General features: G+C 40.6%; 1 protein-coding gene across 1 annotated transcript in view; it reads left to right on the forward strand.

The window, feature by feature from the left end:
* Nucleotides 1–22,287, forward strand: part of ttc27 (tetratricopeptide repeat domain 27) — a 46,703-nt gene that overhangs the window by 5,947 nt on the left and 18,469 nt on the right. The window contains exons 3-11 of the mRNA XM_044046252.1: nt 1,401–1,524; nt 2,152–2,289; nt 4,008–4,110; nt 10,671–10,829; nt 10,903–11,042; nt 13,167–13,279; nt 14,828–14,894; nt 17,668–17,781; nt 19,849–19,944. Coding sequence (XP_043902187.1) covers nt 1,401–1,524; nt 2,152–2,289; nt 4,008–4,110; nt 10,671–10,829; nt 10,903–11,042; nt 13,167–13,279; nt 14,828–14,894; nt 17,668–17,781; nt 19,849–19,944 — 1,054 coding nt within the window. The remainder of the gene's footprint in view (nt 1–1,400; nt 1,525–2,151; nt 2,290–4,007; nt 4,111–10,670; nt 10,830–10,902; nt 11,043–13,166; nt 13,280–14,827; nt 14,895–17,667; nt 17,782–19,848; nt 19,945–22,287) is intronic.

A 22,287-nucleotide genomic window follows, 5' to 3' on the forward strand; every position in this document is an offset into this window, starting at 1 on the left:
ATAGTAAAATAATAGCATAATAACCGATGACCAACAAGAACTCATTTGTTTTTTCTCCTTTGTTTTACATTTAATGAGGGATATTTTTACAAAACATGACATTTATTGAGAAATGTAAGTGCAATTTCAATAATATCATGCCTAAACTTACTATTTACACATCATCTATAAAGGCATAAACATTTAGTCACAGGTATCTGGAAGTGAATAATATTGCATTTGACCTTACGTTTAGATTGTAATCGTAGTGTGAAATTTTGACAAATTCATCCTGTGGGCCGGATTGGACCCTCTGGCGGGCCGGTTCTGGCCCCCGGGCCGTATGTTTGACACCCCTGTTCAAAAAGCAAAGCTTTAACCACGCCCCCCAATGTGACGTCCTGCAGGTATGCAGGGGGGAAACACATTGTTGTGGTTGTACTACACGTTACTTCCTGACCAAACTCGAACCCCCTCCAGCTTCTCTGACATCACCGGTGTGAGTTTTGTCAACAACGTTCGAGTTGTCGACAAGAAAACATGAGTGTGTGTGAGCTTTGTTATGGCGCGTGGAGCATAGAACGCAACATCTGTCCAGGCATCATAGGGCGTAACTATAAAAACCACTCTTCTGTCCTCTTTTAGAACTAAAGCGATAACTAGCACGACAGTAGAGGCGTGTTTGTAGCGTCAGACATGTGACCTTATTCAGTGGTAGAAAACCCTGGATTTAACGGAACTAGTGTTAAATCCAGGGTTTAACACTAAAGTGTAAAAAAGGCAGACCCATTTGCACTAAAAGAGAGAAAAAAAGATTGATTTTCGATTTTAAGGTCACAATTCGATTCTCAAATACAGTGGAATCACGGGTTTGTAGAGTTGTGACACCCCGACCAGAGACGCATCTAAAGCTGTGTGTTTAATACCCATGAATATTCTATAGTAATAGAATGAAATGCTTGTTCTTGAAATAATATTATGTAATATTACAGTGTGCCTGACCATGCATTGTAATCTACTGTATGTTGGGATTATTTCTTGTGCTATGCAAAAGAAATTAGATTAGATTATTATATTATTATAGGATATGTTTTGGCTGCATTTGTCTGGCTGACTGTGAGCAGCATAACTCAAAAAGTAAAGGACTTATTTTAATGTCATTTTATGAGGATGTAGTTTATGGCCCTTGGTGGCGATAAGGATCCAGGTTTAGGATTTATTTGTGGAATATATTAGCACCTTGGAAAAATGTGCTGCCGTGCTGGAGATTTGCACTCTTTTTGTGTAAACATTGAGGTTTATAATACAATTATGGCTTAAAATGAACAGAAAGCAAAAACCATGAATCACATGATGTACAGTACCAGTCCAAGGTTTGGACATACCTTCTAATTCAATGTTCTTTATCTCTCCTGATGCAGGGAGCTGACTGTGATGGCTCTGGCCGTGTCTTGCCTTCACCTGTTTGCTCAAAGTAACTGGACTGGTCCTCCAGTATCCATCCATGTCTCTGACTTCCTGCCCGTTGCCCTGCTCTCCTCTCAGGTAGGAGCCCACCTCATCTGGTTCTCCTGCTTTTATATTGTATTTGATTTTGAGCCTGCTATCAAGGCATAGTTGAGAGATTTCTTTGTTGTATGAGGTAGTTTGTTTTCTCAGTGAATTCTCAGTATCTCAGCTCTATTTTTGGTCAAATAGCACCATGGAGTTCACATTTTCACATGTGTGGAATCATGTACTGTGGTATTTGGACATGTAGTAGACATGCAGTAAGATGCACAGCCGGCTAAACTAAATAATAAGACAAGAGGAGTGAATTTATAAGCTGATGTGCAGGTGTTTTACTTCACACCTTCTGTGACTGAGTCCTCACGCACTTGCATTTACCAGTCAGCACGAGAGACCAGTCCTGCTTTCCTCCGCTTCCTCCTCTCAGTGACACATCCTTTGTCATCTAAAGTGTAAACTTAAATTCTCTTTGATTTTCTATTTTTAAGGTCATGATTTGATAAATTCTTGATCTTTTTCTTCTCTCTTTAAGCACAGATGGCTCTGACATTTTTAGGCTTGTTGAGTGTAGTCAAGGATCACTGGTTTATGTTTAATTCTCATTTCGGATGAAGGATGTATATAATTAGTCTGTTAACCCTGACATGTATATTTGTGACTCAGGAGCCCAAAACCTTGGATCTCCACTCAAGCCTGCTCCTGGATGGAGAGTCTGTGTACAGTCTGGTTGCCAACCCCTTCCTCCTCCTGCTGGCTCGGGTTATTCTCACCAAGTGCTCGTCCATGATGGACAGCCTCCAGGTAATAATGTGCTTCTTTAACAATCACAGTCTCAATGCTTTCCTGTTAGTTCAGCCACACTGTACCAACCCAACAACCCTAACCTCAACATGATATAGACTCATGGTGCTGGACTGCCGAGCTCGTCCACTGCACCTTCAGCTAACATGTCTCACCACGCACCTATGGGACACTACTAACTGTAAATAACGTCTGTTTTTCCCCGGTTTTTCAATCACGTACAATTATGCTGATTTGACCGTGGGAATTTAACATGGTGATTGGGATTAAAATCTCTCTGGAGAGCAATTGTTGTGCTGAGTAATGTCATGATGTTGATGTTTTGCGGTCACACAACTCTGACAACAGTGCACATGTGAACATGTGTGAACGTGGCATTGAGCCTTTTTTTCTGCTGTTCGGTGATTTAGTGTTAATTTGCTCTTTAAATGCTAATGAGGAACAGGGGAAATCATTAACGGTGCTGTTTGCCCCCCCCCCCACAATACCCTCAGTGTGTGTGACTGAGGGTATTGATTCAGCGAGACAGACAATTAAGCCTCCATGTAACCATGCAACAAAGGTCATCCACCATTGGAAATGATGCAGGAGTTATCCTCACCCACACGCTAATAAGCGCTTCACGTGCTTCACTGCCACTCTCCTCAAGCTGTTGACATTCACCGGTTTGAGAGATTTGGTAAAAAATCTTAGTCATTGGCCGAAAGGGTCGCGCTGAAAGCATTAAAAGTAAAGTGCGGGCCCGCTTCTTGCGGCCATTTTGACATGTTTAACCACAACCACTCTGTTCATGTTTGTCAAGACAGTCACGACAGTGAAGACAATGTACCCTGCAGCTGAGAATAGATCCCAGCTTAGTGGGATGTACGCACAGGCCATAATCCCAGTAGTTGTAAGGACAGCTGCTGGTTATACCACTGTGGCAGTCCCATGGCAAACTGTTTCAGGGTGTCGTAATCGGTGAGCCGATGGGTGGTCTTTCTTTTGAAATCAGTCAGTCCATCATAAAGTTTCTTAGATTGATACGCAAGGATTTGACGCTCTGGGCCAGGTACTACTGGTACGGTGGGGTTGGTGCGCTCAGAGTACCCCAACCCTTACAGCCAGGTGGGGATTGAACCGGCGACCTTCCGGATTTACAAGTCGTTTCGCGCCGCGGCGCGACTGCCGCCTCCACCAGAGGGTCGCGGGGGGTGCTGTGCCAATCTCAGCTACATGGGGCGATAGGCGGGGTACACCCTGGACAGTTCGCCAGTCCATCACAGGGCCACACACACACACACACACACAGATAGAGACAAACAACCATTCACTCTCACACTCACTCCTACGGTCAATTTAGAGTGTTCAATTCACCTAATCCCCACATTGCATGTTTTTGGACTGTGGGAGGAAGCCGGAGAACCCGGAGAGAACCCACGCACACACGGGGAGAACATGCAAACTCCAGAAAGCCCTTGTTCCAGCCAGGGCTCGAACCTGGGGCTTCTCGCTGCAAGGCGAGAGTGCTAACCACTACATCAACGTGTGGCCCCATTTCTTGAAATGATGCCGCGTTTAGAGAAAACCTTTTTAAAAACGACAACACAGAAGATTCTGTGTGTAGACCAGTTAACATGTTGACATGAAGACATCCTGTACATTTATGTGTTCCTGTCTGCCTCTGTGTTTTTGTCATAATTCCTGTTGTTAGGCTCATTCTCCGTTTTTTTGTGTAGCTGCTGCCCTGGTGGACCCTTCGCTACGTCCACCTGCATCAGCAGATCCTGGAGGCTCGCTCTCCACAGCTCCTCAGCTTGGCCCAAAGCAGCATGGAAAAAGGTCTGTCACTAGTTTCAGTTATTAATATTTATTTCATTGAAAGGTTTGTACCAGTCCCAGCAGTCTCAGGATTCTGAGGCTCATGACATCACTTGGCAAGATATTTTTTTGTAATTTCATATATAGATTTTCAATTTACGAAACAAAGATACATGTATTACAATCTCGTCCCATCCCACCCACCAAGGCTCGAGAGACAGACAAAAATACAGTTCCAATACATCACTTTACACTGCTCAGAATGGGAATATCAAGTAACATTATACCATGAATATCATCATACCATACATCACAGATCCAGTCGGCATTACATCGATATGTAAAGGAGAATGACATCATGTGATGGATACATTTCCAACAAATTCTGTAAAGTGGGTTTTCATAAATCTGTCGCGTAAATGACTCCGATAACATCTCAACTTGTCTAATGGGATCACAGAGAGTTCCTCTTTGACCCCGTGTCTGAAGGAGGGAGCATTCACAGACTTCCAGTGTAAAAGAATTGCTGCAGCGTTTGCCCCCCCGAAAATAGCAACTGTTGGATCGGAATTCTCTGTTCTGTCACAAATGGAGGAGATTGCTTCAAACACATAGTCCAGAAGTTATGAAGTGAATTGCAAGACGAGGACATATGACCTAATTTAGCTGGACTGTGGCCACACCTCGGACACACAGAATTGGTTTCTCGGGTGAATAATGCAACTGACACACAATTTTAAAATGAGAAAGTCAATGTCTTATGCATAAAGAGGTGGAATGTATGCGTTTTGAACTATGCTGCCATGTCTCGTCAAAGGTCCTCCTCCCATGCCTGTCTGGCATTGTCCCACTGAAGTACTGTTGTGTAGATTTTACACACCCTTCTTTTCATCGTAGGGTCCAGGCCCAATATGATAACGGTTGCATTTTTAGGTAGTTAGGAGGGTTGCGATTTTCTTTTTTGTAGTATTTTGTACAGTTGAGGCCAAAATTATTAGCCCCCCAGGAATTATGGAACATTTTCCTAAAATTCTTCCCAATGCTTGCAGCATTGATAAAACTTGATATAATCTAACATTCACCAGTGCCATTTAGTAGCTTTTGGTACATTTTGGATATAAAATAATTTTTTTGGCTTGCTTTATATCAAATATAGTGAAAAATGGGGTGGTCAAAAATATTAGCCCCCATATGAATTTTTATTTTCAAAACAAACCTAATTAACCAATCAGGTTTCAAACCACACCTGTGCAGTCAATTGGCTTCCTGACAACACCTGAGCATTAAATCAGCATAAAAGGAATCCAAGGAACAGGGCACATGTGCACATTGAGAGGGATTACTTTTACTCATCATGCCAAAGACAAAGGAAATCAGTTTTGGGCTCAGAAAGAAGATAGTGGAGGCTCAGGAGAAGGGGGAAGGTTATACTGCCATTTCCAAGCGTTACACAGTGTCTAGAACCGCTGTACGTTGCATCATTGCCAAGTACAAGGAGACAAATTCAGTAAGAAACAAACCTGGGCATGGTCGTAAGCACAAGATTTCAAGAACTATGGAGAGAAAAACTCTGGAAAATCGTCAGAGATGTCAGCAAGAACCCCCAGACATCTGCCAAGATGATTGTTGCTGACCTGGCATCTTCTGGAGTTGATGTTTCAAGGAACACATTGTGAGGGCTCTTCATCGTGGTGGGCTTCACGGCCATCGTCTGAGAAGAACCCCTTTACTCAAAGAGCGGCATATCAAAGCAAGACTGAAGTTTGCCAGTGAACATTTGAAAGGTAAAGATGAGTTTTGGAAGTCTGTGCTTTGGTCTGATGAGACTAAACTGGAACTGTTTGGGCACATGGATGTGGCGCATGTTTGGCGAAGAAAGGGAGAGACCTTCAACCCAAAGAACACAGTTCCCACAGTTAAACATGGTGGTGGGAGCATCATGCTGTGGGGCTGTTATGCAGCCTTGGGCACAGGGAGCCTTGTTCGGGTGTATGACATCAGGAAAAAAGAAAATTATGTTGAAATTTTGAGGAATAATATGCAGAAATCTGCTCGTAGTCTATCCATAGGTGGTCACTGGGTCTTCCAACAAGACAATGACCTGAAGCACACATCGAAATTGGTTCAACAGTTCATTAAGGATACCAAAACCAAGGTCCTGGAATGACCTGCACAGAGCCCAGACCTCAATCCTATTGAGAATCTGTAGCGGGTGCTCAAGGTGAATGTCCATGCTTGGAAACCACGCAATTTGGACCAGCTGGAACAATTTGCAATGGAAGAATAGGCCAAAATCCCTCAGAAGACCTGCGCCAACCTAGTAAAGAACTACTTTAATAGGTTGTGATGAGTTGTGGCTCAGAAAGGGTACACTATTGACTATTAATGGCCAGGGGGCTAATAATTTTGGATGTCTCATTTTTGCCTTTTCTTGTTTCTATTCAGTGTATCAATAAAATATTCTAATCAAACTTAGTGGACATTTTGTCTTTGTTATTTTGGAAACAAATGCAATACAAGCACTTGTTGTTAATGGTAATTTCCAGAGAGAAATAAAGAGTTTTGTCTAATTTCACAAGGGGGGCTAATAATTTTGGCCTCAACTGTAAATGAAGCAAATGAACCTTCGACAAAGAGTTCACCAGGAAATACTAAACCATTCTGATGCCAAACTTGGAAGGCTGTGTCTATCTGGGATGGAGGAAATACATGAGCAAAGTAGTTGCCTGATTTGAAATGAAAATGTTTCCTGAATTGGAATCATATTTTAAGAGTGTTCTTGACAACTGGGCACATTTTCAAAAAAATCCCAGATTAGGGACATGCCAGAAACAAATCGGTAAATGAAAGGAACAACATAAGCAGTCAAAGGATCCAGGTCTACCTGACCAGATCAAGGACGTAAGGAAGAAAATAGATGACATACTGTTAGGAGAGGTGGGAAGGAAAGCAAGGGAGGGGCCTAGAGTCACTAAAAACTGAGCAAGACGTATAAGGAAACAGCGAGCATTATCTAATATACATAAAATAAGGGATCTACTAGACAATAAATATCTGTACCCACCAGAAGAAATAGAAAGGGTTTAAAGAAAATTATAGTAACTTGTATTTTCAGGCTATTTCTGTGGATAGAGAGCACCTGACAGAATTCTTAGACAGACGGGCGCAAAACAGAATGAGATGTCAAAGTCTATTAGTCAGGCAAAGTCAGGGCCTCATTTTCTAAAACTTTCTAAAAGGACTTAACCCTGTTGTTACGTGACTCATTCAATTATATGAGCTGTACTCTCAAGTCGGGCAAGATTCCTCCCTCATGGAATGAGGCCATTATCTCCATTATTCCAAAGGAAGGTAAAGATAAAGAATATTGTGGACCGCAAACTCTACACCTCCATTATAGAGGATAAGAGGTTAGAGACGTTTATGCAGGATCTGATTAATGATGTGGGTTTATAAAATAAAGATAATATTAGAAAGAGTTAACATAGCATAGCATTGGTGCAATGATGAGTTGGTTGCAAGATGGAAAAATATAGAACTGGGTACGACAGACATGGAGGTACGAAATTTAACGGCACACAAAGGACTATTGAAAAGATTAGATGGCTGCCTGGACGTGATAACTAACACTACAGTAGAAACATGGACTACAGTAGTTGAAAGATGTTGAGTTGGTTTGCGTTTGACTCCAGGTTTATACCGGGTTTTAAAAGGTTTTAAGCGGTTTTAAGCGATGGGCGTACAAAGGAATCACAACATGCACAATGGTGGAACTGGGTAAGCTGCAGAGTTCTGAGAAGTTAAGGGACAAATTAGGACTGGATGAAAATGAAAGATATCGGTACCTAGAAATAAAGGATTATTTTGAGAAAGAGATAAGAGCTGACACTGATAATGGAATTGTTTGGCTGTTTCAGAAGGCCTATGAGAGGACAAAGTGCAGGGTCATCTCAGTTTTATACAAGGGTTTGATGTCGTGCAGGGAGTCTTCCTCTCTTTATATTAAAGAAAAATGAGAAGAGGAAATAACAGAAGAAGAGTGGTTTGTTATGTGTAAATCGCAGTGCACGGCCTCTAACTCCAGAGTTTGGAGGGAGTTTAATTGGAAAAACATTGTCAGATTATTTTTTATAACCCCAAAAATCAGGAAAGAACTGGTGCTGGAGAGCGTGTGAACACGTTAATGCTGATCACACACACACACACATATTCTGGTCTTGCCAAAAATTAAAAGGGTACAGGGGTCAATTATGGCAGAGTCTACAGGAAATAACAGGATACCAGATACCCAAGACATGCAATTTGTAGAAAAGTGGGGAAAAATGGACTGACTTCAGGAGGACAGAGGAGGACACCACCACGATCCCTGGACATAAAGGACATTGATCTGTTTTGCCCCGACACTGTAACTGCTGGAAACAACATGTCTACAGATGACAATGAAACGACATGCAAGGCAACAACTGTTGGTACATCTGATTTACTGTGAAATAAGTGCAACCAACAGTAAAAGGAGCAGTGCTTGTATCTGTCAGCCATCTTGGAATCCTATGTCAGGGTTAGTGAGGTGGTTCTGATTACAAATGAAACCCCCCATTGGTTCCTTGATAAAAAGTTCCTGGTGCTACTTAAGGTTCCTGGACCTAAGTGATGGGACTCACATCTGTATGTTTGTTAATATAATATATTCACACATTATGTGTGTTAGGGAGGGAGGTCACTTTTTCTCTATGCTGTCTCATAAAGTATATTATGCTGTGTATAAAAACACAGTGCTCATCTGAGGTGCGTTCTCATCCGCAGGTAATAATGTCAATAAAAGAGAGCCACACTCAATCACAATGAAGTGTTTCTATTGAACAATAATGAGATAAACTGTTTACATTGACAAACAGCTACGTAACGTGATTACATTGTAGATAAAGAATGGAAAGTCTGAGCGCTTGGAGTGTTTATTTCATCCCACTCTACTGTCCTCTATGTCATTCATACACCAACACTAGCAGCACATCAAATTCATTTGAATTATATATTAGTTTGAACTGAAAAGGGACGCCGCTAACGTATGTGTGTCTATATGAGTATCTTGTGATGCTCACTATGATATCTCACTGTGCTTGTATGTTCTATGAATATTAATCATCAAAACAAAAAAAATAAAAGTATGACGGGATGATGAATGGTGTGGAGGAAACCACACAACATCTGTGTACGATAGTGTTGGCACTGTGAGACGGGATGCTGCTGACACTGTCGTGTTACACGTCACGCCTCTGCTTCCACAACACCATCCTGCTGTCTAAAATCACACACTGGGGCACCATCACGCTGCTTTTGTTTTGCTCCGTGTAAACAAGTGAAGGCAACATAACAAAGTGTGGCTTACACAGCCTCAGTCATACATTTTCATTCATTTTCATTAAATTAGACAAATGCAAGGCATACAAAATACAATTTAAACATAGATATAGATAAGTAATATTCTAAGAAAAATAGAATGCTGTGTTAAATTGTAAAAATTATTAATATTTAATTTATTTTTAAAAATAATTAAAAATACACAGGGCTAAAGTGTTTAATTTGAGGGATTGAAAACCCAGAACACATTAAATTGATTGTCCATTTTTAGGGGCTCCAAAATTATAGGACAAGCTGAAATTATGTATCAAAATCCTTATAATTCCTCATGTGTTTATTGTATTAAGTGAAAGCATAAATCCACACTTAAATCATATCTTTATTGTCTCATTTCAAATTCATTGTGGTGGTGTACAGAGTCAAAATGACACAATGTGTGACTTTGTCTGAGTGTCTGTATATATATATATATGTGTGTATGTATATGTATATATGTGTATATATGTATATATGTATGTGTATATATATATATGTGTATATGTATATATGTATATATATATATGTAGAGATAGATAGATATAGATTTGTGATCTATATGTGAACCCTCTAAAAAAAACGGTGATAAATACCATTTGCATTACCAGTGGTTTGCCTGTGGTGTTAATTCACCCATGCATCAACATGTCAGAAACAAAATTAATCACAGGGATAATAAACATCAGCATTAACACTCAATGGTTACTAGTCTGAATTAGACATGGCGTGATATCGCCTTTTTGCATCTAATCATTGTGGAAATCGCAACCTTGAGCATGTACGATACCAATATCAGTCCAGTTCAGTCTTTTAATCAACTGACGTGGTAATGCAACGTCTGTGCTGGTGCGTTTACTACCGAGCTATAACCAGCCATTTTAAATCTGATGCTTCAAGTGCATGGCAGACATTTCTCTGTACACCTTGATAAATAATTGGATATTGGACGTGATCTGTGTCTGTACTGACACACCTGAAGACGGCCATTATTTACTCTAGCTACCTGTGTAAATGATAATGAAATGCCCATGGTGGAACCTGCAAATGCGTCATTACAAAGACCTGTGACAGTTTCTTTCTCATTATCATACTCAGCCAACGCGTTTTCTGACCATCTTGTCATATTGCTCTGTTTTCATACAGTGGCTCTTTGTTGGCTGATTTGTTAGCGGTTTCTTTTTTTCCAGTGCTCAAATGCCCGTCTCTGATGTTGGAGCAGAAAAACTTGGCGATCCAGTTTAACCTGGAGTGTGTCTACACCAATCTGACCTACTATGAGTACCAGCCAGCCAAGGATCACATCAATAAGGCACAGGAGCTCTCTGGACTGAATATCAACATGACGGGTATGTGAGTTTAGTACTGATCCGCTGAAACACGTATGCCTGAATTGAGGGTAACAACCGATGTGTGTTCAAGGTGCCCTTGGCAAGCGGACCCGTTTCCAGCAGAAGTACTTGGCTCAGCTCATCCTTGAGGTCAAGAGAAAGCAGGACCAGACCAACAAGATGGACAACGAGGCCAGTCCCACTCCCACACCTCAGTCCTGCTTACCCAAGGTATGAGCTTCTATTATCCTCTTTCAATCTTAATGTCAACTTTGAACCTTTTGTTGTTCAGTTCAGTAACTGTAAAGCTGCACAGTTAGAGATGGCATGATACAACATATATATCGCTAACTCCACTGTCTACTGATACAGATATTAGTCAATTTAGACCTTTTAAACTATGAAGCTGTTTACAATTTTTTTAGCTATATCAAGAACATTTCAAAGGCATAATGTATCTGCTCCTTTGACGTCACGATGGTGCAGTAGAGTGAACGAAATACCCCTCCCGCTGCTCCAGTTCACCTCGCTTCATGCACGGTAACTTCAGTTAGAAGTGTAAAACATGTGACCATCGCTGTAAATCTAGATGCTAACTGCAGTGTGGTGACTGGCGATCAGTTCCTGATATGAAGTTACCACTCGACAAGCACAATCCGTCGTCTTCTACGCTCGCTCAGAGTGTGTTCTATAGCAGTGATCCACCTCTGCTGTCCTCAGGGTCTTTGATGATCCAGTGACTGTTTCATCTTCCTGGCTGAAGAAAGTTGCCTGACATTTTACCAGATATACAGTATATGCTGCCGGTTATACTGTATATACTGTATATACTGTATATGTATGTATATATGTATATATATGTGTGTGTATATATGTATATATATATGTGTGTATATATGTATATGTACATATATGTATGTATATATGTGTATATATGTATATATATGTGTATATATATATATGTACATATATGTATGTATATATATGTATATATATATATATATATATATATATATATATATATATATATATATATATATATATATATATATATATGTATGTATAATGACATTAGGTTGCACTTTTATTGTGATAACACAACAATCATTCTACTCTAAACTCTGTGTAGTGTGAACTTTGCTTCAGTGGCCAGCAGGTCAGACCGTGGTTCTACTGGGTTAGTTCTGTGCAATAAATAGTAAATAAGGTGTTTGCGTGCAGCTTCTAGTCTCATGGTTTTGGACCAGCTCCAGTGCTTTTTACTGTGCTTATATCACCAATGCCTTTATTACTGGAGGAGGGGGGAGAGTAAATGGTCTCAGTCAAGACTGCCATTAACCAGAGCTCACTGGCTTCCCATCTAAAATGGATAAAAGGAAAGCAGAGAAGGTGTTAGCTGGGAACTTTTCATCAATGGCCAATCAGAACCACTGCCAGCAGGGAAGATTGGGCCATTTCTGTTCTGTGGGTCTGACTGGACTGAGAATTGTTGTAATACTTCAATGAAACCAGGTCTGAACCACTGTTCTTATTAAACTACATTGTCGCAATAAAGGATTTGGATTAAGTGGAGCCTATTTGCATCAATACATGTGTGCCAAGAAGACCAGAGAAATAATCTTAAATGTGGGGGACAGTGCCTCAGCTCTGAATGCCTCTTATTTGGATTAATAGTTTGATCTCTAGCTCCTTGTGTTTATAACTATATGAGCTTTCCCTATAAAATCTTTTTATTTCTTTTTTAAAAAGTGTTCTTTAAATACAGCATTGTTTGAAGAAATGAACCCCCCAAAACGACTCTAAGTTTTGTAGTACATATGCCAGTCCTGGAGTATTTGAGTATTTGTTTGATGTGATTATAAAAAGTTCAGTTCCTGTGACTATTCATAATATATTAAAAAGATGCAAAACAAATATTATCAATAAGTTTATGCTTTAAAACAAACTTTCCTACTGTGACGATTACTAAATCTGTGGGGCATTTATTATCACAAGGTGGCAGCAGCAGCAAGTGTTTAGTGGACTTGATGTTAGTTTGCACAAGTGATGACATTTAAGAGGTTTCTTGAAAGCATCTTGAAGCAACACTCTATAGATCTATAGAAACTTACTGGGGTCTATGAATGCATCTCGTTTGCGGCGCAACATGCTGTGAGCCCTGACTTACTTTAACTAGCTCTCATGCACTGGAGTTTCACATATTTGAATGTTCTGTGAATAATATTGAATATTCATAAAGCATTTTTGCTAGAAATGCCCATCCTTATTCAGTGTGAGTCATATTTAGTTAGTATGGGTTTATGGCTGCTGCATGTGCCCATGAATCTTACTCCACATATGTTTCTGTGCTTACAGGACCACATTCTCGGTGACGACACAGTGCTGGACCAGATCAATTTAGCAGAGCCGGATCAGTATGAGCTGCCAGACCTCACTGCAGAGGAACAGGCCGTCATCCTGGGGATCTGGTAAGTCTTTGACCATCTCGGCACTGTTTCTGCAGCTGCTCTGTTATGGAGTTTGTTTAAGGTGGAAACGGACAGTTACATTAGGCTCATCTCCCAGTAACCTCAATTGAAAAGCAGCACAGAAGATTTATTATCAGGTCATTTGACACATGGGACATTTCCTCTAAAGCCATAAGACTTATGAACCATGTGGCTCAGTCTGCCTATGTATGTGTCATATTCAGGACCTGATGTGGACCTTTTCCCACGGTCAAATCAAATTATTTGTTGATCTAAATTGGATTGGGGAATGTTCAGCTGGGATTGGCACCAGCGATCCGAACTTTCATCGTTCAGATGATGCTCATGAATCAGGTTTTGAAACTCTATGTGTTTTCTTTGTGTTTTGATGCACCCAGACATGGCAGGCTTTCTTTTCTCTTATTTTCCTCCACATGCAAGGCATAGCAAAGCTGCTGTGAGGGAAATCAGGTGACGCTGTGATCCCGTGTCTTTGTTTTTATTCATCTTGTCGTCGCAGTAATTCAGTATGCAGTGAGGCTGCAGCAACTTCAGTCACCTCTGCATCTGCTTAGTTTTGGTTGCTTAGTAACGACTGATCCGACAGGACTGCAGAGCAACACCCAAACTGCATGTTCTGGCTTCTTCTATGATTTTAGTCTCTACTCATTCACCGTGGACAGATAAACTGGTTCAAACACAGTATATGATGTGGTCAGAGTGCAATGCAGTGACTTTGATGGTGTCAGCTAAACTTTCAAACATTCATGTGCTTCGTTTTTTAATGACTCCTTATTGTTAGTGCCAATTAAAGCACATCCCAGGAAGTGATTACCTTTTATTAACATTTAGCTTCAGGCTTAAAATCCAGGAGTAGTGGAGGATTGAGGTCCCAGTGCTCATATATAGTCGGACTTTGACCTTGTTTGGGCCGCCTTGTCTCCCTCTGTAGAATCTCTGTTGAACTGAATACATTTAGCCTTTATCCAAGACAAATGTTACAGATAAAACTGCATCTGTTCCATATTTGACAAATTCAATCATTTTAGCTTTAAACTTTGGTGTCAGTCAAACAAATCAGTCTCATCTTGAGGTCGGCAGATTTAATATCGCCTGCACTGTTCTCTGCTGACCTTAAAAAATGGCAGTTTGACAAAAAAAGTGTTAAAAGTTTAAATTGTTTCTGGTACTTTCAGTGCGTGATTACATTGTTGGTCTTTTGAAACCAGAATTTGTCTTATTCGGAAGACTACTCCTCCACTGCGTGTCCACCTACACCTGCAACCATGCACATATTGGACAGTACTAGCTCCATTTGACTCTAAATGATCTGATCATTTACAAAATGGACATGATGTTGTAATGAAGAAGACCTGAAACTTGTGACGAGACCTCTACAGGAAATGTTTTTAAGAATCCAGCCAACATCTCCATGTGGCCCCATAAGGATTGTATAATAAGGATGGGCAGGATTGGATTATTGATCATCATTATTATTATTATTATTATTTGATTGATTATCACTGTATTTACTGTGTTGTGTTGTAGCACTGACTTCATGAAGAATAACCCTGTCCACAAACTGACTGAAGAGGAACTTCTCGCCTTTACGTCGGTGAGTCACTGTTTGTTTGATCTGTGATTAGTATTTTATTTCTTTATGTAACTTAAATATTCTGATAATGTAAACAGACAGTGATATTAAACGACTTACAGCAGTCAATCTCTCTCCTGCCTGCTTTCACTCTTCGCCAGATACACGTTGGGTTATTAAAAAGGAATAAGGTGTAAGAGAGCAAATGAAAATACAAATTCATAGCTGTTAAACTGATGATTTGGAAGGTTTTCCTTAACAAAGCTGAATCACAGCAGAATGTTATGCGACATGCTAACTGCAGCCTTTACAAAATAAAACACAAAAAACACCCACTGTACAGCCAAGCCTATAAACAGTCATCTTTTTGGTTTTAGTTCAAACCCCAGAAGCAGATGCTCGTGTCTGTCTTTGTATTCATGAGCTCATATTTGGGAATTTTCACATATTGCTTTTGTTTGCTCTGGTCTGAATTATTCGAGCTTGTAAACTTGGAATTTTTAACATTTTGTGCAGTTTCAATGCTCCCACAGAACATTGAAGGCTAGGAAAGGAAGAGCGTCCCATGTTTTAAAACTAGTGCATATTATGTGAGAGAAACGTATGACACTTCAAGCTGTAATGTGCAAATATCACCTTATCGAGTTCTACAGTCTTGAGCAGAGAGGTCACACTTTTCCTTTATACAGCTCAGCATGACTCGACACGACTTGACTCATTTTCATTAGTGATAGTTCCTGGTACCCCGTGCTCTGGTGGTTCCAAGCGAGCTTAGCTGATAAAAAATGTCAGAGAGTGTCGTAATTGGAAGAGTCATGAGCACCAAGTCAAAAAAACGTAAAAATTCTGAAAACATTTGTTTATCTCCAGCATTTAGGACATTTCTGAAATCTCAATATTTAACTTTGAGTTTAAATTTGAGGAGTCTGGTGTGTTTAGCGACAGCACTGCTGAAAGCCGGCAGAAACACCATTCAAGTTTATTATCAAGTTTAGTTGATGATTAATTTATTAATCAAATAATAGTCGATTAGTCATTACAGCCCTAATTTGAATGTAACTAACCTTAAATGTGTTATTTTAGGGTTCACAGATACATAGCACCACTATTATATGATGGGTATTATGATTAAAGGTTTTATGTTCAAATGCAGTTGGGGTGAGGAGTTTGGACCTGCACTGGGGTGTGATATGAAGTGACACACAGAACCTTCCCTGTAAGATCTTGAGTAATAGTCACAACACGCATGTGTAACCATCCACATTTCAGCTAATGATGCTGTCGGGCTGTGGTCAACATTGTTCCATCTGGCTCCGAGCTTCCTCTGAACAATGAGCTGGCAGCATATGCTGTGTTGTTTCATGAGAAGGGAAAGCTGCTGGCCCTGTGAGCAGGCATCTTCCCAGCCTACATGTAGATCCTGGAATCTGCAGGCTGGTTAGATGGTTGTCACATGTCTGGCTGTCCTCATCAATATCTGACTTTTGAAGAGCCAGCGTGAAAGTGACTGAACATCTAGTCGGTGTATCCACAAAGTGCCTCCTTCAAGTGGTTACTCTCCTCCTCTTAGCCTGCAAACCTATAACACTATAGTCACAGAGTTTCCTCCGTCACATCTGACGGTGTTTCCACAGCTAACGGCTCACAGTGCAGTCTGTCCCCGGGGCACTTGAGTCTGAATGCTGCTCACGTCTTAGTTTTGATCACCAGACCCAGAACCTCAAAACAAATTATTCCTCACAATGCCAAACAAAGAGTGTCTCCTCTAACTGGTTTTACAGTGCGGTTGAGGGACACGCTCAGACTTTTCTCTGCATCGTTATCTCTCAAATTAATATTTGCAGATGTAGATCATGGTCTGAATTATTTTGCCTGAGTTTGGTGGAATTACTCGTACTTTACAGATCCATTGTCTCCTGAGGATGAATTATTCTGGCTTTACCAGGATTCTTTATCTACATGAGTGGCATGTTTGACTGATGTTTCAAACAACAATAGCTGCATATGGGCTTCAAATTGGACCGTTTTAATGTGCATTCCTTTATAAGTCTATACATTAGAATGTACACAACAAATGTGCTTTGATTGGCATCGTTCATAATGCGTTATAGCATCAATATTAAGATCAGTGGCACTGTCTTAAAGACAGGAGACAGAGCTGAAGATGCTGAGACTTTTGTTGGGACTGACCAGGATTGACAGGATTAGAAATGAGCTTATTGGAGGGACAGCTCAGGTTGGACAGAGTTTGGAGATGAAGACAGTCATGGTTGATTTGGTTTGGTCACGTGCAAAGGAGACATAGTGATCATATTTGGACAAAGGATTTTGAAGAGGGAGCTGGTCCATGAGAAGGTCCATGGATGTTGTGAAGAAGGGCACAAGGACGGTTGAAGTAACAGAAGGGGACAAGATGGAGGCAGATGATCCGCTGTGGCGACCCCTGAAGTGAGAAACTGAAAGAAAAGGATGTAGAAGAAGAAGAAGAAGAAGAAGAGTGATGGAACCAAATATGGGTTCATGGAATCAGGAAGCCAGGTCTTAAGAATTAACGCTTTATATATTTCAAGTATAGTTGGAAACAAGCGAAGCAAAGAAAGCAAATAAAATACAAATGACCAGATCTCGACTTTAATCTCCTTTGTTATGCATGAATCATAATTCTAAATGAAATCAGTTACTTGAATTGGTCTGACTGAAGTTCCACTTTGTGATGTCCACCCTGAATTACATGAAGCTGACTAACCGATGGTGTGATTCTGTGTGACCCTTTCCCTGCTTCCCCTTGTTCCAGTGTATACTGTCTCAGCCAAAGTTCTGGGCTGTAGAAGTCACAGCCCTCTGCCTCAGAACCAAACTGGAAAAAGGAAGCTCCCGGCGTGTGGAGAGAGCCATGATGCAAACCCAGGTAAGTCTCTCGGTGTGAGGTGGGAGGTTGTTTGTGCAGATTCAGAAGAATGTCTCAGAAGCACTGTTTTTTTTTTTGTTTGTTTGTTTGTTTGTTTTAATCTTTGCTCACGTTATCGCTCTTTTCATACAGTGTTCTGAGGCTTGGTTCACACTTGATGTTTGGCGTGTGCATCGTTATTACATGCAGGGTCTGCTGCGTCGCACTCGTGTCCCCACATGACCAATATTTTGTTTTCATTTCTGATTTATATCTGACTTAGACGTAGAGAGAGAGAGGGAATCTTCCCTTCACCTGATATAATTATCACAGCTACTTTTTGGGACTGTGGGAGGAAACCGGGGATTTGAACCGGCCACCTTTTTACCGTGAGGCAACAGTGCGGCCCCGCTGTACTGCACACGTTCAGAAATTGAAGGCACATTTGACAGTTTCTTTATTGACCCAGTGTGAACATACTTTACACTTTACAGTATAGACTTGATATATGTCCTCAGTGGAAGTTATGGTTTCTTATTACACTGAATTAATAAAGGCTACATTTCTTGCTTTTATTCCCAAGGCCAGCAGCAGTGAATCATTTCCAGAGAACCGTTCTCACTTCCAGCTCTGGCTGTATTTATGTCGCATGTACTGCCAGCTGCAAATCCCATGGGATGAGTAATCTCATCTGCACTGATCATTTTATCTGTGTGAACGTCTCAGCCTCGACTTCACAGAACAACACTCCTCGCGAGTCTATTACCAAAGTCAAAAGAAGTGCAGAGCTCCACTTGGCACACACGCGCCGCCTCTGAGTTCTTGAGTAACCTTGTTCTTTTTTTAAAAAACATCCCCGAGCACAAACAAAGCCATTAATCCGCCACAGCTCCAAACATTATTACGGGTGTTGATCAATAACGTCCTTAAATGACTTGAATGAACGCGAGTGACATTATGAAAATTGCAGCATGAAAGTTGAATGAGCGAAGAGACTCCGAACATTTGGCTGGAAGACGACAGTGAAAGAAAATTAAACGTGGATTTATTTTTCTCCTTCAAATATTTTCCAGCTCGAGGTCGGGTACTGGAGAGGCAAATTGTTAATAATAAATGTAATAAATGTCGTTTTCTTAGTTATACTTTATGTAGTTGGAATGATTTTTCTCCAACGGATCCAGGTTTATTAAAAAAACTGAACCACATTCCATTTTTTTTTCACTCTGCAGGAACAGAAATTTATTTTATACATTATTGCTCGTTTTCAGGGACAAACTAAAATAATAGGACAAACTGAAATCATGAATAAGAGGCTTGTTTTAATCCTTTCTGGCTTTGAGCGTCCTCCAGTTTAGTCTCCACTAACTGAAAAGCGTGACATCAGGTGGATGACTTGGTCACTGAAGAACATTCCCTTTCATTCCCCTGTAAAGCTCCTGTGCTGCTTCTGCATTATGTATATTATGCATCTGTAATGTAAAATGCCGACTGATCAGTTTTTCAGAGTTTGGCTGAATGTGAAGACCTTTTTTTTTTAGATATTTTATGCACAGTAATTATCAAGCCTGATCATTTGTCAGTAAATGATGTAAAAATTGCATTGCTCCGATAATTTAATTAAACCTGATAATCAGAGTCATGTCTTGGTCCTGTCTGGACACATTTAGCTTTGTTTCATAAGTAAAAATGACTTAAATTGGCTTAAATTGGCGTTTCTCATCAATGCTATGGTAACAGAAACAGACTAATGCGACTGCAGGAGGACTCTCACGGAGAATAAAGATGGTTCAATTGAAATATGCATGGTAATATGCATACAGACAATACAAGAAGGATTCCTTATAAAAAAACAACACATACTCAGGTAGTAGTTGTAGATAACTTTATTATCCCTGTGTGGCAGTTGGGTTTACTTTGTTACAGGACACAGATGACAGACATCGTCCATCAGACAACATGAGGAACATTCTTCCTCGCTGGTTTCACATACTTAGACGTAGAAATATTCCCAGTGTGTATAAATAACAGTGTTGTTAATGCAGTAGATGTTGCTGCACACGTTCACTTGCTCCTCCCCTTCTTTTCCAGGCTCTAGTTGACTGCTTCGAAGACAAAAACTGTCCTGTGACCGAGCGCCTTAAAGTCTTCTACTGCTGCCAAGCTCCAACCAGATGGACTCTGCAGGTACAAAAGTCTGGTCGCTCAGTGGGTTTTTGTGGGTTCAATTCCTGGCTCCGCTAATCTACATGCTGAGGTGTCCTTGGGCAAGACGCTTAACCCCCATGTTGCTCCTGACGGCTGTGTGTGAATGGGTATGAAAGATTTGTGATAGAAGATGAGCTGCACATAGATGTATGAAAGTGGGAGTGAATGGGTGAATGGGCAAAAAGTGTAGTAACACAGCTTTGAGTGGTCATCAGGACTAGAAAAGTACTATATAAAAACAGACCATTTACGATTCACATGTCCGTCAAACTTTATTTATGTGGCACTTTTCATGCAAGGCAATGCAGCTCAGTGTGTTTCACAGGCTAAAAACAGAATCAAATAATACAGCTGTTTCCACTGACATGGCTGTTATTAAAGGGAAAATGAATAAGTGATATGTTATCATGGAACTCACAAACAGCCATGAGGGAAAACACTGGAGACTAAAATACTCGTCAGTGATCGAAATTAAAAACATAAATTATAACAGATACAATGTCAGTACTTAAAATAAATAAAAAAAATGAATAAGTGATATGTTATCATGGAACTCACAAACAGCCATGAGGGAAGACACTGGAGACTAAAATACTCGTCAGTGATCGAAATTAAAAACATAAATTATAACAGATACAATGTCAGTACTTAAAATAAATAAAAACAACGAAAGACTTAACTAAACATGATTAAAATATTAAGTGAAGCAACAGATTTGGTTGAAGGACACTGAAGGGTAGAATTAAATAATTTTTGTTAGAGCCTAAAATTCGGTAAAAAGAATTCAAGCCAATAAACCGAGTTAAAAAGGAACATCATAAGTTTGCTTTAAAAAATATGAACATTCTCTGCTGCCCTCAGGTCTTTAAGGAGGACGAGGACCATAATAACTGAAAAAGACCTCAGTTTCTGTTTTAACTGAATAAAACGCTGCTCCTGAAGACCTTTGTGTTCTCCATGGTTTATACCCTGAAAGCAAATCTGATATATAAGTGTGGCTAAGACCATTAAAAAAAAGAAGTATAAAAAGTCGAAATTATGAGATAAAGACATGGACGTTTGAGTCTCCCTTTAAGAGTTGTTGAAGGACAAAAAGGTGACACCCCTGAATCAATGGTGGGAAAATAAAAGATAAAAACATCTCGACGAGATTGCAGAAAATGACACTCAAGGCATTTTATGACACAGTTTCTGAACACAAACATTAGATGCTGCCTTGAATCCCGGGATAGTGTGCTGACTAAAACGGAGTAGAATAAGCAGTAATAGGAAGATTTAGATGTATGCTAGAGATTGAAAGAGCAGTACTGCAGAGATGGAGGGAGCAGTCGGGGAGGAGACACCACCCAGGTGGCATGTAATAACTGATAACAGCAATAAAGCTAGAATTGAACAGTACCTATTGCTGCCTGGGGACTTGAAAGTGGGTTTAAGAGGAGGATTGCAGCAGCAGCAGCAGCAGCACTGTGATGCATTTCCTCTTCACAGAAGAACCATTCCCTACATTAACAAAGCACTGAAGGCCTTTTTATGGCAGGCTGTGTGTGTGTGTGTTGTAAACTGAGTGAGGGGTTCAATACATGCTGTTGGTTTAGCACATTTCAGGCCAATAACTCCACCTCACGCATGGTCGGGTCGGGTGATTGGACGAGTGTATCGCGTATCGGCGATGGCCAGTTGTTATTTTGGGGGCTGATTTTGTCGCTCTATCTTGCTAATTTACCGGTCTGACGGCTGAGAGAGAGAGACTTCTCTCCCCATTACATGGTCCAACACTGACACAGGGCAGCGGGTCACTCTTTTCCAATCAATAGATGTCATAATATTCTCTGACATAAGAAATTGTGACCGATTGGAAAATCTAAAATTCCGAGGTCAGATGGAGAGCTGATCAGAGCTGCTGCGACTCCACGGTGGACCAACCTCACTAATGAGTCTAACATTTATACATGTTTTGATGGTGGGAGGAAACCCACACAGATTAAGCCAGTTCTAACCACTAAACCATTTAAAAAAGAGGTGGTCCCGGACCACTTGCAACTGAACTCTGCAGCGGGTTCATCACAGGTATGAACTCCATCAGCACCTTTGACTGGAAGTGTAGTATTTACAGCTTCAGCCTCAGTGTTCTCATCTACATCTGCAAGTGAGGAGATGGAGATGATGAGCCTGTGATAGACGGAAATGAGAACAGCTCATTCGTAATCTGTATCTTGCAGGTCCTATTTCTTCCTCCGCAGACATACTAAGACATTTAGTCAAGAATCATCACACCAAAGCACAGCGTAATCGCTGGCTCGCCACTGTTTCTCACCCACAGGC

The sequence above is a fragment of the Solea senegalensis genome, linkage group LG15, assembly GCF_019176455.1.
Source record: "Solea senegalensis isolate Sse05_10M linkage group LG15, IFAPA_SoseM_1, whole genome shotgun sequence".
NCBI lineage: Eukaryota > Metazoa > Chordata > Actinopteri > Pleuronectiformes > Soleidae > Solea > Solea senegalensis.